Source organism: Clarias gariepinus, chromosome 6, assembly GCF_024256425.1.
Source record: "Clarias gariepinus isolate MV-2021 ecotype Netherlands chromosome 6, CGAR_prim_01v2, whole genome shotgun sequence".
Taxonomy (NCBI): Eukaryota; Metazoa; Chordata; class Actinopteri; order Siluriformes; family Clariidae; genus Clarias; species Clarias gariepinus.
This window is the reverse complement of record NC_071105.1, coordinates 2,717,608-2,733,311: the sequence shown is the minus strand read 5'-3', so window position 1 is coordinate 2,733,311 and position 15,704 is coordinate 2,717,608. Positions and strand designations below refer to the sequence as shown.

The window sequence follows — 15,704 nt, the reverse complement described above, 5'->3', positions numbered from 1 at the left end:
AGACCCTACCAGGTTTTAAGGCAGCTGAGGGAGGACATGCGGAAAAAAACCTGAGCTTGTGAACAGAGCTAATCTCACCCTCACCCTCATATATTGGATTATAAATACCCGGCTATGAATGTACTGTATGCTGAACCTGTGAACAGAGTGCAGATGCTAACGTCAGAAGCTAACCTCACACAGCTCACTGTTAAGCGCCTCGTGTAAGCTCGGTTCTAGACACACACATTAAATCAGTCCAATGTGTTGTTATGAAGCAGGAAGTCAGTGTGTCGCGACGCTGATTCACGTGAAAATACGGCAACAGCAGAACAGGAATGCGTCACAGACCTGAACACGCGCGTCTGATTAGCTGAGCTCTGCTCTCTACATTAGATGCGTTATTGTCAATAATACAGTGACTTTATCCCTCTGCACACACACACACACACACACACACTCAGAGTCTGCCAGACCTACCGCACAGGGGTCTGATACGGTTATTTCCTCATTCTGACACACTTTGGACCCCCTCCATTAAAAGCCCCGGTTTGTGTGTGTATGTGTGTGTGTGTGTGTGTGTGTGTCTAATTAAGTGTGTGTTTTCACCAAGCTGATGCAATAAATGGGCGAGTCATTGAAACCCAGGTGACATGTTCAACCCTCTGTGTGTGTGTGTGTGTGTGTGTGTGTGTGTGTGAGAGAGACAGAGAATGGCAAAATGAGAGGCACAGGAGGGGAGAGAGAAAGATAGAGGGGGGAAATACAGACAAAGATCGAGGCAGAGATGCTGAGACAGATAGAGGGAAAATGGAGAGAGAGAGAGATTTCTAGACTTTATTCGGAGCGACACATGTGACCTAAATTAACCGAGCCTGTGTGTGTGTGTGTGTATGTGTGTTTATTCACACAGCTGCACTGAGTGATGAGACTTTACTGTAATGATCCTGAGGATCGTCTGGGATCAGGCCCGGATCTGGAGCTCCTTCATGACGTGAGCGACGGTGAGACCGAGCTCAGAGAAGCGGCGTATTAAACCCACACTCCACGTGTCGCGTGTGTCACGCCTGCTGCTGATCAGGGCCTCGCTTTGTGGCGTGTAATTATTTTTTAATTAGCTGCTGTATTAGCGCTGACATTTGTCCCTGGCGTTACGGCCCAGACCTCACGTTCAGACCCACGTCGAGGTGTTCCTCCGTGTTGTCCCTCGACTTCTATATGAGACGTGTTTCTACATGTTACTGTCGAACTCTTCGCGTGTTGGAATGCATTAACATTTTTACAGGTTACTATTTATTTTTAATGATATAAGGGTGATTTCCATAAAAATGTCAAAGTAGCATGTCTTCTCCTCCCGCGGGCCGATTGTGATGAAACAAAGCCTGTATGTTACCTCAAGCTCGACCAAATACACCTGTGAAAACCACATTAAAATTCACTCAGTAGTTTTTACATGATGTGAACACAAACAAATATCATCTCAAGGTATTCTGTTACTCCTCTTATGGACCCCAAACAATTTTTTTGTAAATAGTACAGACACGCCCACTTTACACTTTTATTATATGCATAGATTCATTTTGCACCTTGAAGTTCTTATGATTTTTTCAGGCAATTGTAACATTTTCTGCATATTTTTCTTGAAATTCTAATTTTTTTTTTGCGTACATCACATTACATTATATTTAGGTTATTCAGATTTTTCTCCTCATAATTCAATTTTTTTAATCTTTATGATTTTTTGCTTACAAGATTAACTTTATATTTCTTTAGTTTTTTCTTGTAATTCTGACTTTTTTTATTACTCTAATTTTCCCCCTTATAATTCTGACTTTGTCTTGTAAGATTTCTTTGGGATTTCTATTTTTTCCCCTCCTATTATAGTTTTTCATTATAATTCAGATTTTTTCCTAACAATTCTAACTTTATTTTAACAAAGTTTGCGCTCATAATTAGAAATTTTGTATGATTATAATTTTTTTTTTTAATTCAGCCCCCCCCTTCATAATTCTGATTTGTTTTCTATAATTCTGACTTTTTTCTTAAATCTGAATCAGTATTTTTTGGTTGTAATTATGATTATATATATATATATATATATATATATATATATATATATATATATATATATATATATATATATATATATTTTTTTTTTTTTTTACTATAATTTAGAATTTTTATTTACTTATTCAGATTTTTATTTTGTAATTCCTTATCATAATTGTAAGTGTACACCTTTGGCTGTTTCCCCTCATAATTCAGATTTTTTTTTTTTTTAACTGAGCCTTTATTTTTTGGCCTTCTGCCTATTTCTCTTACTTTATTTATCATCAGTAAACTTAACAGCCCGGCGAGAATACATTGTTGTCCGGAGCTGCACAGTTCTGGGTTAAACCTGGCAGGACGATATCACATAATGTGTTTATACAGTATTATACATCTTATTATTATTTATGAATGTAAAGGCTGCTTTACCGTTATCTTGGTTCCGCTCTACTAATCACTCGCACTGTGCATTACTGTAAGTAGCGTCCTCTCCTGACGTACAGTAGCATGACTGCCGTCCTTCGTCTCCGTGTCTCCTGTAGAGGTCGCTGTACACCGGGTTTCCTTTCTCTTTTCTCCGTGCATGTTTTCCCAACACAACCTCTTTCTGCACAAAACTTTGCTTCTCTCAAGGACTTAGAAGACTGCATCGTCTCTTCAATCTTATCTGTAGCCTGATATGCCCGCGTTATGCTCGAGAGAGCTGTTCCGCTATCCGTTTCGCTATCTGTTTCACCCCTCCGTCACCTCCTCTTATCTGTAGAATAATTCCCGAGCAGAGCCATAAGGCCTGCGTTTCGTCTCTCTATTTGTGGTGTATATCTCACGCTGCGTATAAATTGGCGTGTTTACCAGAGTGTAAAATATTTCCAATATTTTAAGACGTGAGGTGTGTTTGTGTTTCGTCCTCGTCTGATAATCTGGTGGTGAAGTGTATCGATGGAATTGAAGATAAAAGCTTGATCACATTTCTACCGGAGCGCTCTCAGGAATAACTACAGTCAGACACAAGTGTGTACGCATGTTCGTACTACAAATCCTGGCTGTCATGTTTGTTCTGCCATGCGGTTCAATAATTGCAGGGACGAGGCGGCGTGGGGGACATGGGGTGGGAAATATGAGACTGGCAGTATTAAGGCTGTCATGTCCCTTTATTATCAGATTTATTCCTTTATTCTTTATTAATTATTAATTATTCATGTTTATTAGGGGAAAAAAACTGTGCAGTGTGAAAGTTTGTACAGTTTATCCATGTGTATGAAGAATTTATCTGGGATTCATGGGCGATTATAAAGCAACTATGAAGCTGGAATGTCATTCATTATGCATCGATTATTGACACAAATTGGATGTTCTTGCAAGCATGTCCTAATGATGTAATGAGGTGGGTGGAGCCACCAGTGAGACGGAAGACGAAGACGGAATGCACGATCTGATCTAAATTTATATGCTTTAACAGGAATATGCTTTCTTTCACTAGTGATATTCTGTGAGGGCGGTTTTCATTTTTTTCTTACGATTCTGACATTTTTCACATTATTTGGTCTTTTTCCATGATTTATAAAGATATTTTTATTCCTTAGAATCCCCCTTTTTTTACTAGTAATCCTGACATTTTCTTTATTTTGATTTTTCCATCTTTACAATTTTGCCTTTTTTTGTGATTTTGATTTCCTTGGTCATTTGATTTCATTTTCCTGACAATTTCTTGTAATTCAGAATTTTTTATTCTGTTTTTTATTTTGTAATTCCTTATTTCCGTGAGCGACGATCCCGGCCAAGGTGGCTCAGAGCCCACTGCAGTCGTTCCATTGTGTTCTATTGAACATTCAGCGGATGGAACTTGAAAATCGACGGATAACCTGTTGCCGCATCTGTCTGTGTAGACTGTACACACAATCGTTCACCAACACCGCTTGCACGTTACAGGAACCCGGCTGGGAGTTACTGACACATACAGTCCTGACCTCACTCCAAAACATTTCCACATGTTTGGAAAAGCCATTAAAGGAGTTCCTGGGAGGCCGTATTTCAGATATGAAGCAGACAGTCCGATCACGGCTCCGGCGTACTGAGAGAACGTTCTACCTTGATGGTGTCCAAGCTCTAGTGAAACACTGGGATAAGTGCATCACTGTAACAGTGGATTATATAGAGAAATATAGGGAGTGTTTACTCTAAGGGCTGTGTTCTGTTATTCGTTGCAATCAGAAGTCCCGGTTTGACTCGAACGCCCCTGGTAGTATTTTATAAGAGCTGTCATAAATAAATGTATGATGGAAATACTATATGGATTTAAAAGTGGTTTTTATATCATACATTATTGCTAAGTCTGTGGAGGCTTTATAAAGGGCTTGGCATGACAAGGAGCAATGATTTATACCTTAATACATTTTTTTTAAAAACTTAATCTTCCTTTTAGAATCCTTAAGCCTTTTTTCATTTGGGTTTCAGCCCTCTGAGGAAACTTCTAAAGGTTTTATGATGAAAGAGGAAACCAGAAAACCTTTGCAGGGTACAATGAAAGGGTGAGCCAATCAGAAAGCAGGATTAACATAGTACTGTACTGTATATCTTATGGGATGTGTTATTTAGCAATATCCCAAACAAGGGACAGCTTGGGGACACTTGATGTCAATGATCATGTTCTGGCTGTTATAATGATAAATATCATGATGGTGACATGACACTTGACATATACAGTGTTGTAATAAAGACGGCTTATGACATGGTTATGCCAGTCTGTGGTTATTTAACACCTTTTTATTATAGAGCAAAGAGCAATGCTATATTTGTACACTTCTGTAGAAGATTCAGGATCTTGAAACTGCAATCTGATTGGCTCTCGGCCAGATATAGTTACTGCATTGGAACAATGATAAAGTCTTCTATACGTGATTTAAAAGTTTATCTTTAAGGCAGGTAGTGAAGTCTACAGATGATATCCTTGTTTGTGGTTACACTGTGAGTTTAAACATCCTGTCCCTGTGAACATCCAGCTACAGTCTTCGAAGTCTGGCAAAGACTGCAAGATCATAAAAAATTTACACCTGAAGAGTTCTTCATACATGCATTTAGTCTTCCTTAACATCATCATCTTCTTTTTCCTTAGGGAATGGATTTTGCTGGGTTTACGGGCTACATGTTCCTGGGAATCTGCCTGGTTCTGTTGACCTCCTTTCCCTTCCTGAGGATTCTCTTCTGGAATAAGAAACTCTACAATAAAGAGTCCAGCGAGATTGTGGGTAAGTTGAAGTCAGAGAATAAATAACATCAAGGATAATATATATACATATATATATATATATATGCCTATTAATATACCTAGGCAATATCTTAATATCTTTTAAAGGCTGTCACTCATTTTACAATTTTTCCAATCTTCATTCATCAATATTTGCAGATACAGCTGTACTGCAGCAAACGAATTTAATCCGTCCCTGAGGCGAGCCCTTTAGATGTAATGTTGTATTGTGAAACACATTGTCCCATAGGAAATAATGTAAATGCAGATAATCCGTTCCAGCCTCCCAAAAATATTACCAATATTACCAATTTTCAATTCTATAATCATATTTTTGCATTTAAAAACAATCAAAACATTTAAACAGATATGTAAATGAAGTAAAATATTAAATAAACAGACATTAAACCTTACTTAACCTTAATTTATGATTCCTCTCGGCACCGGCTACTTTAAAAACCAAACTGAAAGCGGCTCCCTTTTCTTCTTGCTACCGTCCTGCTAACCTTCATCTATCATTCTATCATACACAAAATGCAACAAAAAAAAGCTCACCTTCACTTTGCTTTATACCCACACAAGCAAGTTTTGATTGCATATATCTAAATAGCACAAGGCTAGTTAAATGCTATCTTTGATTCGTCAACATTTGATGTATATGAGGTTGATTTCAGTGAAATTATGATTGACATATGGTAAGAGAAATGTTGCCATAACAACCGTGATTTAATTTATTTTCATCCATGGTATTTAAATTGTCCAGCGTGATCCTGTATACAGAATGAAGCACTTATGCCGTTTAGCAAAGCAAAAATGTTTATGGTACCATTGTCTCTTATTGTCTCTTTTGCATTTTATTTCCATATCAGATATGACATAATAAGTCGAACCTAAGGCAAAGCCCCGCCCCTGAATAATGGTACTGATAAAGGGTCTTAGATTAAAGATTGGAGATCAGTTTTTATACTTTTATACTGTATACTTCATGGGCGGCACTTTGGGTTAGTGGTTAACACTGTTGCCTTGCACCTTCAGGGTCAGGGTTCGATTCCCACCCTGGGGTCTGTGTGCATGGAGTCTGCACACAGTTTCCCACAGTACAAGGACATGCTAATTGGCGTTTCCAATTTTCCCGTAGTGTGTGTATCTGTGATAGATTGGCATCCTGTCCAAGGTGCCAGTTTAGATGGCAATATAGTTCTGGTTCAGTCCACGCCCACTTTTCTATTATAGCTCTGATTACAGGTACAGATTGTGGCATTGTGTTACACCTCAATATATCAGAACCGGAGTCCAAAACGAGGTAATCGATCAAAGTGTACACTGTTTGATGTTATTCTTAAATCCGGGTTTGTGGCTTTAGTTTCAGGTTAAGGCTCTCACACACACTCTCAGAGGAGGATCAGGTGGTGCGAGTGTGACTGTGTCACATATAATACTATATTAATTCATCCCATTGAAATTACCGTTACAGCTCCTGTCGGTGGCTCGGCGTCGGGCTGAAATACAGTATGATCGCTCACCAGATGCGGCTCACGATGATGACCTCATAAATATACCATTAAAGCGGTTCCTGTACTTTTTCCTCGCCATTTCTATGGATGGACCCTTTACCAAATGATATACAGCTTTTTATTTTATTATTATCTCATTTCAGACACTTTCCTTCATTGTTCCCTTTAACCTTATCAGATGGTCCTGTTCCAGCTCTAATCCTGCGCTATTAAATCTATAAATCCTGCCGTAGGTGATGTCCGTACGAGTCCTACAGTACCAGGCACCGATTCTACAATTAGAGTCCATTTGGGTCCGGTTGATATTACTTTCATGGAATTCTTTTACATTAAAATGTTAATTAAATCTGCAGCAATCAGCAGGACTAATTTGGAATTTGTACCAGGGGCGTTCAAGCCAAAGCGGGACTTTTGATTGTGCAGAATAACAGAAGACTTCCTTTATTTCAATATATAATATATATTATCATCAATATATAATACATAAGCCTTCACACCGTATCTGTTTACTAACAAATTTTTTTTTTTTGGCAGGTTTGGCCACTTCTTTTTTTCTTTCTTTCTTTCTTTTTTTCAATCTTTTTTCTTCCCCCCCGACCACATGGTCAATAGTCTTTTGACACTCACCCTCTATTTTTCCTACGTAAAGGTGAACTTATTAAATAATGTCGAGTTCGACTGACGTAAAGGTCACATAAATTTCAATCTGACTGTTCACCAAGAAAAACCAACAAACACAAACACAAACCACCGTCTCAGTTATACACAAGGCTAATCACATATTTAACTTAAAATAAATATTTCTGCTAAACTGTTTCATTCTGTATTCAAGTTCAAAAACAGCAGACCATTTAAAAGCTGTGATATTTAAAAGGAATCAGATCTACTCAGAATCAGTAACTTAAGTTAGCGTCAGTATTTCTCTGGGGAAATTTCTTGTATTCGGAGTTGGATTACGCCTGGGATTAAGGGGATTATATGGGCTTTGCATTCAGATAACCTGCATACAAATCAGCCTTTAAGTTGCGCTTGAATCGAAGAATCCGAGACTGTGTGTAGTATTTGAAGTGGTTTAATATTTCTGCTGAATAATTTCAATAGTGTCCAGACCGTCACGTTTGCAGAGGTGGAAGATAACCGAGTACGATGACATCATTACTGTGCTGAAGTACATATCCCATGAACCTCTGTCTTATTCCATGATTAGTACGTTTATTATAGGATATGTTTTACTTACTTTATTTAACTTACATTACATTACAAAAAGAATCCTTAAAAAACATAAAGTGGTATTCCATTAAAAAGGGTAGAACCAATTGGTTCCAAAGTAGAACCAATTTTTTAAGGTTCTTTAAGGGAGCTTTAAGGGTTTGTGGAATAATAAAGGGTTCTTACTGTAGGTTCCACAATCGGGTTTTACTTTGGTGTAGGTTTCTTAAAGCATTAAACCCTTAAAGGGTCCACTTTGTTTATTAATTCCAGACGTACTATAAATAAACTACAAGGTGAATGGCCTTGAATAATACATCACAGTAGTGCTTTTTATTTATTTATTCGATTTATAGTATTTCTTCAACTCTTTTTAATAAGATTGCAAATGACAGAAGCTCGCTCTGAGATTGTACAGCATGTCCTCAAACACACAAGCATATTTAATTCATAAATCTCTCTTCCACACATGCATGCACACACACACACACACACACACACACATCAGCTGTTAGGCAAGCAAACACAAAACAGTAAAATAAAATGTGCTGTTTTAATGATCCAGTCATTCGTTCAAGTCCCTTCAACATCAAACGTGTTTGTTCTTTGAGCGCTGACCTCTTAAAAGGCTCCGAAGATGTATTCTGTAAAAGACTGAGTGCATAATGCATACACAGCTCATTAATGAGCATGAATACACAGTACACAGAGCCAGTGTGAGACGCCCTGAAAGCGTGTGTTGTGTGTGTTTGTACCAGGTGAGAATTAAGATCAAAGCATTTCGCTGACATGCACTAATTAATCATCGCTATAATCATTAATAAAATCTGCAGCGGTACACGATTGTAAATTGAAATGTTAATGTTATGGTGTTGTGTTCTGATCCAGTTACAGAGTCAACATCATGTTGTTGTTGGGAATCTCATATTTTATACATTTCTGGATTGTATTCGTTAGAATTTGGGTAAAAATAAAAAATGTTCAAGGCACCAACTATAAACGTCACATCAGTATTTATGTGAAAATACTATTTAGTATTCTTGGGCACAGGTTGGGATTTAGCTGTGGATTTAGTGTCTATTAGAGCGTACTATTTAGTAGTGTAGTGCGCAGGATAGACACAGTCTCTTGTCATTTTAATTAGCCAGAATAACCATAAGAGGGAAATGTTCTTATTATCTTCAACTGTAAGGAAAAGTTGTCCATGAGAGTGAAGTTATGTTTAGAAATGTTAAACGAGACCCAGAAGCCCAGAACCACATTCATCCAGGTCCAAGTTTCAGAAGAGACCCAAAAACTCAAAAACAAGTTTACCCAAAACCAAGTGTCAAAAAGGACCAGAAACTCTGTACCATGTTAATCAAGAAGCAAGTCAGGAATGAGCCATGGATGGAGAACCATCTTGATCTAGAACCAATGTGAAGGAACGACACAGAAGTTCTAAACCATGTCCATTTAGAACCTAGTGGCTGAAGAGACCCTGACATTCAGAACCATTCTGCTCTAGCGCCCCAGGAACTCAGAACCAAGTATCAGAAAGAAGCCCAAATTCATAAACAGGAATAATTTTTGGCAAACCAAAGTGATGGAAAACATAAATAAAAACATTCAGAAGTAATCACCAGTGGATTCCCAGCAACTTAGAACCATGTCCATTAGAAGCTACAGAAGGTACAGAAAAGTCCAGAAAACTCATAAACCAGAAAACACCCCGGACTGAGTGTTGACTCGGATGGTGAATGTCATGGCCAAAGTTCAAATCCCAGAGCTCGGGTTCTCCTAAAGATCTCAGACACCGTCCTCCTGTGTAGCAGCTGTACTTCCTCGAGACACTTCGTCGCGGCTGCACCTTTTTCTGCTGTCTCATTCCACACCTGAGTCCTCCTCAGCCCACCTGAGACTAACACAATGGAACGGAGATTACGGCCTATTCATGTAACAGTTCCTCCTCAGTGAGCCTCTTTATACACAGCAGGGCGTCTCGGAATACTGATTTGACTGAATTGCCCTGTTGAAGCTCTCACTGGGCTCGAGAAAGTAATTAAAGTGCCCTCGAGGCGAGGCTGGTTTTGATGCCTGGTGATTCGAACATTCTGAGACAGAGGGGCGTCTTTCATGCGCTGTTGCTTCTGATCGGCGTGAGATTGGGTTTTGTTAAACGCGTGCAGGACAGACGTTATTACTCTCATTGTGCGAGCCTTTTACAGAACAATCAGCAGAGAGTTTGTGTTTACCGCTGAGCAGGAGATCTCTGTGTCATCAATCATACAATGTCTAATCATAATTAGACATTCCTATGTTTTTATTTTTTATATATTGCATTTGATATTTTCAGACCTTTCTCGCTCCCTTTTAATTGCTGTTATACGGCAGGTGAAGTTAACGTGTGATTGTGTTCTCGGAGAACCTGCGAGCAAAATATGTCCATGTCTTCGTGGTAAATTATTTATAAAACTAGTTGGTGCAAATCACATGCAGCTCAGGCAGTTATTAAACTGCACTCGCAAATCAGACTCATTATTCCTTGTATTTCTGTAAAACATGATTTATTAGTCATTGTTGGACAATGAATAGAAAAATTCCTGATTAAAAAGACGAGCGTTTTCTGTCCGTGAGGTTTCCTGTCCACAGTTCCTATTCTGTCCTGCATGTATGAGGTTATTGGGTTCAGGGCGAACGCTATCAGGCTGTATGTTGGAGAATTAGAGTGCAGTGATTCAGGACCTCATGAGTCCACCTCTCATCAGCCCGCTGCCTGATTTTCCGATCTGGAACACCATCATAACACATGCTGGTGGCTTCTCAATGCCAGTCCAATTTCAAATCTATGAAGCCGAGAGATCCTGTGGTGCCAGCTTCATTGGTACCAAGCTCCCGCTGGCTAATATTGTTCCCCTATGAGGCTTTTCAACTCAGCTGTGTGTGAGGAATAAAACCCAGTAGGGTTTGCTGTTATCGGAAAATAATCAACAAGACAGAGTTACTGTTATCATCCTGAAGACAGAAAAACAAAAGCAGAGCTTGTTATTTTGATGGGGAATCTCAAAAACCTAAAAAGAATAAAAAAAAAAGAGTTACAGCCCTTATTGTTAAGGCACTGACACTGGAGACTCATTCAATCAGCGTTACAGATTTATTTATTAATGAAAACATGTGGAGTGTCCATCATACATGTCCCTGTACTGTTACTATAGCAACAATAACATATTCTAGCTGATGTATTTATTTATCTGAACAAGATTCATATAAATAGAAATTCATATAAGATGTGATTTGGAGCTTCACTACTGGAAAACAATCAACCTTTTGACCAATCAGAAGCCAGAATTCATGTGACATAAATATGTATAAGAGCTTTAAACAGGCTTTGAGCAAACAGGATGTGCAGAAATATACAGTATAAAAGCTGATCTGATTGAATGCACAGAGAGTGAGAGAGAGAGAGAGCATTATAAATGGATCAGAACCATAGTGGGAACCTTATTTCTCACTTTCTTTATTGTGTTAAAGAATAAAATGTCCCTCATGCGAGACAAAGGCATTCTCCCGTAAGCGCGTTTTTTGTCCTGCTTATTTTTAGGCGTGGATGTAAATTTAATTATCTGTCGGTTGGTTGTTTTTCTGCAGAGCTGAAGCATGAGATTCTGGTGTGGAGACAGACAGCACAGCGGATCAACCCCGCCAGCCGAGAGGAGACCGCCGTCAAGTGTCTCCTCATGGAGAAGGTTCTCAACCTGGAGAGCCTCCTGCGCAAGAAGCTCCGGACCTTCCAGAGGTAGCGCACACATTCCTCAGGATAAATCAAACTTTAATACTTAAACCAAGTAGAAAAAGCTCACAGCGTTTGTTTATGTTGCTGAACAGTTGCAACTCAGACTGGATTTTGTCCCATAGAAAGCTTGGGATAGAGTTAATTCCAATTAAAGTTCGCATGGTTAATGAGCTTCTAAATCAGAAACATATCTGATAGTCAGTTATTTTTGCCTTTTTTGTTGCAGCTAAGATGTAGCCAAGTCTGATACAAAAGCTAGTTGAGATTTAGTCAAGAAAGACTCTCTGGAAGGTCGAGTCCGAGTCCAAATGAAAGTGGGACAAAGTCAAGTTCAAGAAAAACATATCAAGAAAGTCCAATGCCTGCAATTTTGAGTCCAAGTCAATACAAAAAAATGTCTTGAAACCAGACTCGACACCTGCTGTACACCCACACCGCTGGTCTCTTTAGCTTCTCTATGGAAGGTGTTGTCTCCATTCCTCCTCTCTTGACTTCTCAGCCTTAAACGCATTACTCATGAGACTGATATCAGCAGAAGTAATGTGGTGTTTGTCAGAGCAGTAACACGGCATCCATTAAGGCATCATGCTTTGGTAACCTGTTAACATACCGTACTGTACCGTGTAAAAGTCTTGAACCAGACTTTCTTGTATTTTTAATGTAGTCTTGAGGAACAGGTGGCCAGGATTCCTGAAGGGAAGGGAAATGACGTCGCTGCTCTGGTTGTTACATAAACAAATTATTGCATATTTAGACACTTTGCAGCCTGTGAACATAAAACATTTGCTCCCATTTCTTTAATCTACATTATTTAATTTAATGCTATCTTGTTTTATCTTTAGTTTAAAATGAAAGGCTTGTCAGTGACCAGAAATGTCATTTAACTTGATATGAAGAAACGTGATTGTCTAACGACTTCTGCACAGCACTGTATCTCGAAGAAAATGATCTCTTCCGAAGTAAGGTGCTATTTGGATCATCTGCCATCTTAGCCAAGTGTGCTGTGGCATGATCCAGTCTTATGTTGTATTATGTAAAGAGATGAGATAAGAAATAAGATCTGTGTTAAATATTATCCTTGACGATATAAACAGCTAATTTTTGGACGTTATCCAGTTCTGCATGCGGCCAGTGGATCACTCAAAGCCTCTGATGTAAGCGTGACTTGTTCACATGACACCGAACGGCACAATCTGTGACTAGCCGCTGGTCTCCCGTAGGAATACTGAATAATCAGGTTTGAGGGCGTGAATCCCACTGAGTTTAAATCACACTGACTCTGGTGTGAGTCTGATCTACATGATTCGGGTCGTCACTGTAATCAGAGGCTGTCGCAATTTCGCTTGAAAGACAGAATCGATTTGAAGCCATTTTTGAGTCTTTGCTGGATCACAGTGCTTTGATTGTACATGACCTTGTAGCCACCCTTAAGCCTCCAATTTCACCGCAGACCGTCTTACAAAGTGCTTATGAAGCCATTTGTTTGGAGTGGTTCAATATGAAAGTGTAATTGTGAGAAAATTAACCTCAGTCCTTCCATTAGGCTGTTATGAGACGATTCCTTTCAATGTTGAATCTCACTGAATTTCATCAGGTCAGGGTTAGAGAAGGTCGATAAGGCGCTTAGCTGCTGAGCAAAACTAACTCCTAAGAGCTCTTCAACTGAACATGCATTTGTTATTTTTTATGAATGTTCAAATATTTTCATTAAGAAGAAGAATTATACAGAGGATGTATAGACTTATACAGTTCTGACATACTATCAAGATATGTTTTTTTCCCCATCATCCCATTAGTGTAACACCTTTTTTAAAAGGAAGTAATCACAGTGGTCTCCTGCATAATGGTTCAGGCAGTTCAGATGGCAAGTTGACATATAATGCCTTAATAAAGTGACATAGAGTGACATATTGTAGCTGTCATGAGGTTTACTTGTGGAATCATCTTGCAACACCATGACAACTTACACCATAATGTCAGAATCACACTGAACACGTCAGGGTTAGGGGTTTGGTAGAGGAACACTGAGATCTCCACCTCCATCTCCATGATCTCAACCTCCAGATGAGGAGCAAAGAAAAGGCTGAGTAGACTGTGTTTTAGAAAAATGAGAAAGAGAAGAAGGAAGACATGTATTATTTGATAGAAAGAGATTTAAACTCGAAAGAAGATGAGGGAGATCAAGACCAGAAGGTGGCGGTAATGAAACTTAATGGACGGCAACCGCTGTAAAACAAAAAGAACAACACCATCCAAGCCAATCTTCTTTTTTTTAGAATGAGTGGAAATGTTCTTTACTCTGTTATTAATGCATCGTAGGATGATTGGTGTTCAAGTCAAACCGGGACTTACAGAAGCACAGGATGGAGATGAGACTCTTAGTAGCAGTAAAACATTTGAAAGGTGCAAATGGTGAAACGCCTGATCCTTGACAATCCAGCTTGTGAAAGAGACACATCGGTCTTCCACAAGTTGTGAGAGTGAGACAGAAGAGTGAGAGTGAGACAGAAGGAATGCACCCACCGAGACAGACGGAGAGATAAAGAGTGATATTGAGACTATGGGAGGAGACCAACATGGACCTGATGCGGGAATCGAACCCTCGACCCTGGCGGTGTGAGGCCACAGTGCCAGCCACTAGGTGATTTCAGTAAGGCATTAAGTGTGATGTGGTTTTAGAAACATTAATAATTTGAATTGAGGTGAACTTTGACGCGCTGCACAGAAATCCTGCTTAAAAATGAGCTGGGTTCAGTCGTCCCTCCACTGGACTGTGTTTCTGTATAACGTGATCACACATCTCAGTGTTTTTATCTCTCTTAGGCAAATATCCCAGGAGGACAAAAACTGGGAGAGCAACATCCAGGAGCTACAGAAAACGGTAAAGATGAAGAAAATGACTATAATAAAAACAGAGATTTAAATGAATGGGAACAATAATGTTCTTCCTGCCTACACGCTTCCCGCAGTAACCTCACTTGACTGTTCCTTTCCTGTTCTGCTCTTATTGTCATACTGAAGGGAAGGAGCACTAATTTCTCCGATTATGGCTGAGAGAACATAATTGTTGCTGGAAAGAAGCCAGTCTACTCTCTCTCTCTCTCTCTCTCTCTCTTTCACTGATTATTTTAATTTTTTTTATATTCTACAGCACAGAATCACAGATAAAGTCCTGCTGGTGAAGTGTGTCTCGGTGCTCGCCATAGTCATCTTCATGTTCTTCCTCAACTCCTTCGTAGCCGGGATTCATCTGGAGCTTGGTGAGAACTGGTAACCATTTACACTTCCAGTTCAGACACGTAGCAATTGAATGCATTTAAGGAGGAAGTGCTGCACAATTACACTGTTCCTTTTATAACACGCCTGGAGAGCGATGCTAATGAAGAGAGCAGTGTTAGCATACGAGTTCATTTGTGCATATTTCAAGCCATCTGTTGACAAAGTAATTATTTGCAGCTGGGCCTAAAATACAATTCCAAACAAAAAGAAACACGACACGATGGAAGCGGCACGCCAGCCGCTCAAACTAACAGTTGGCTCGGACAACAGAGGGCCTTAAATTGGTTATTTTCAAGGTTGGAATTTGTGGTGTTTCCAGATTGTAGTGGTGAGAAGAAATGTTGAGTTGATAATGACAAAGGGGAAGTTACACAACACAGACATGGAAATGTTTTTAAAATGTTTTTTTATTATTTATGTTTACATTTGATGTGGAAAAATGTTGCAGTTCATCCATAATCCTACAGGTGGTGCACTCTAAACTATTCACACATTGGCAGGTAACAGAGCGTCCTGTGTGGTTCGCTAGCAAAATCTAAAAAATATATAATATAAAACCAGGATACAGCGGCATACAAACAGCCACGCCCCATGTATTTTCCCTTAAGAGATAAGATTTTACAAGAAATTGGCCTCAGCATACGAAGCATTTTATGCA

General features: G+C 39.2%; 1 protein-coding gene across 1 annotated transcript in view; it reads left to right on the top strand.

Annotated features, from left to right (window-relative positions):
• oca2 (oculocutaneous albinism II) overlaps positions 1 to 15,704 on the top strand; it is a 105,973-nt gene that overhangs the window by 33,495 nt on the left and 56,774 nt on the right. Inside the window, exons 14-17 of the mRNA XM_053498972.1 lie at positions 5,141 to 5,273; positions 11,623 to 11,770; positions 14,591 to 14,648; positions 14,919 to 15,027. Coding sequence (XP_053354947.1) covers positions 5,141 to 5,273; positions 11,623 to 11,770; positions 14,591 to 14,648; positions 14,919 to 15,027 — 448 coding nt within the window. The remainder of the gene's footprint in view (positions 1 to 5,140; positions 5,274 to 11,622; positions 11,771 to 14,590; positions 14,649 to 14,918; positions 15,028 to 15,704) is intronic.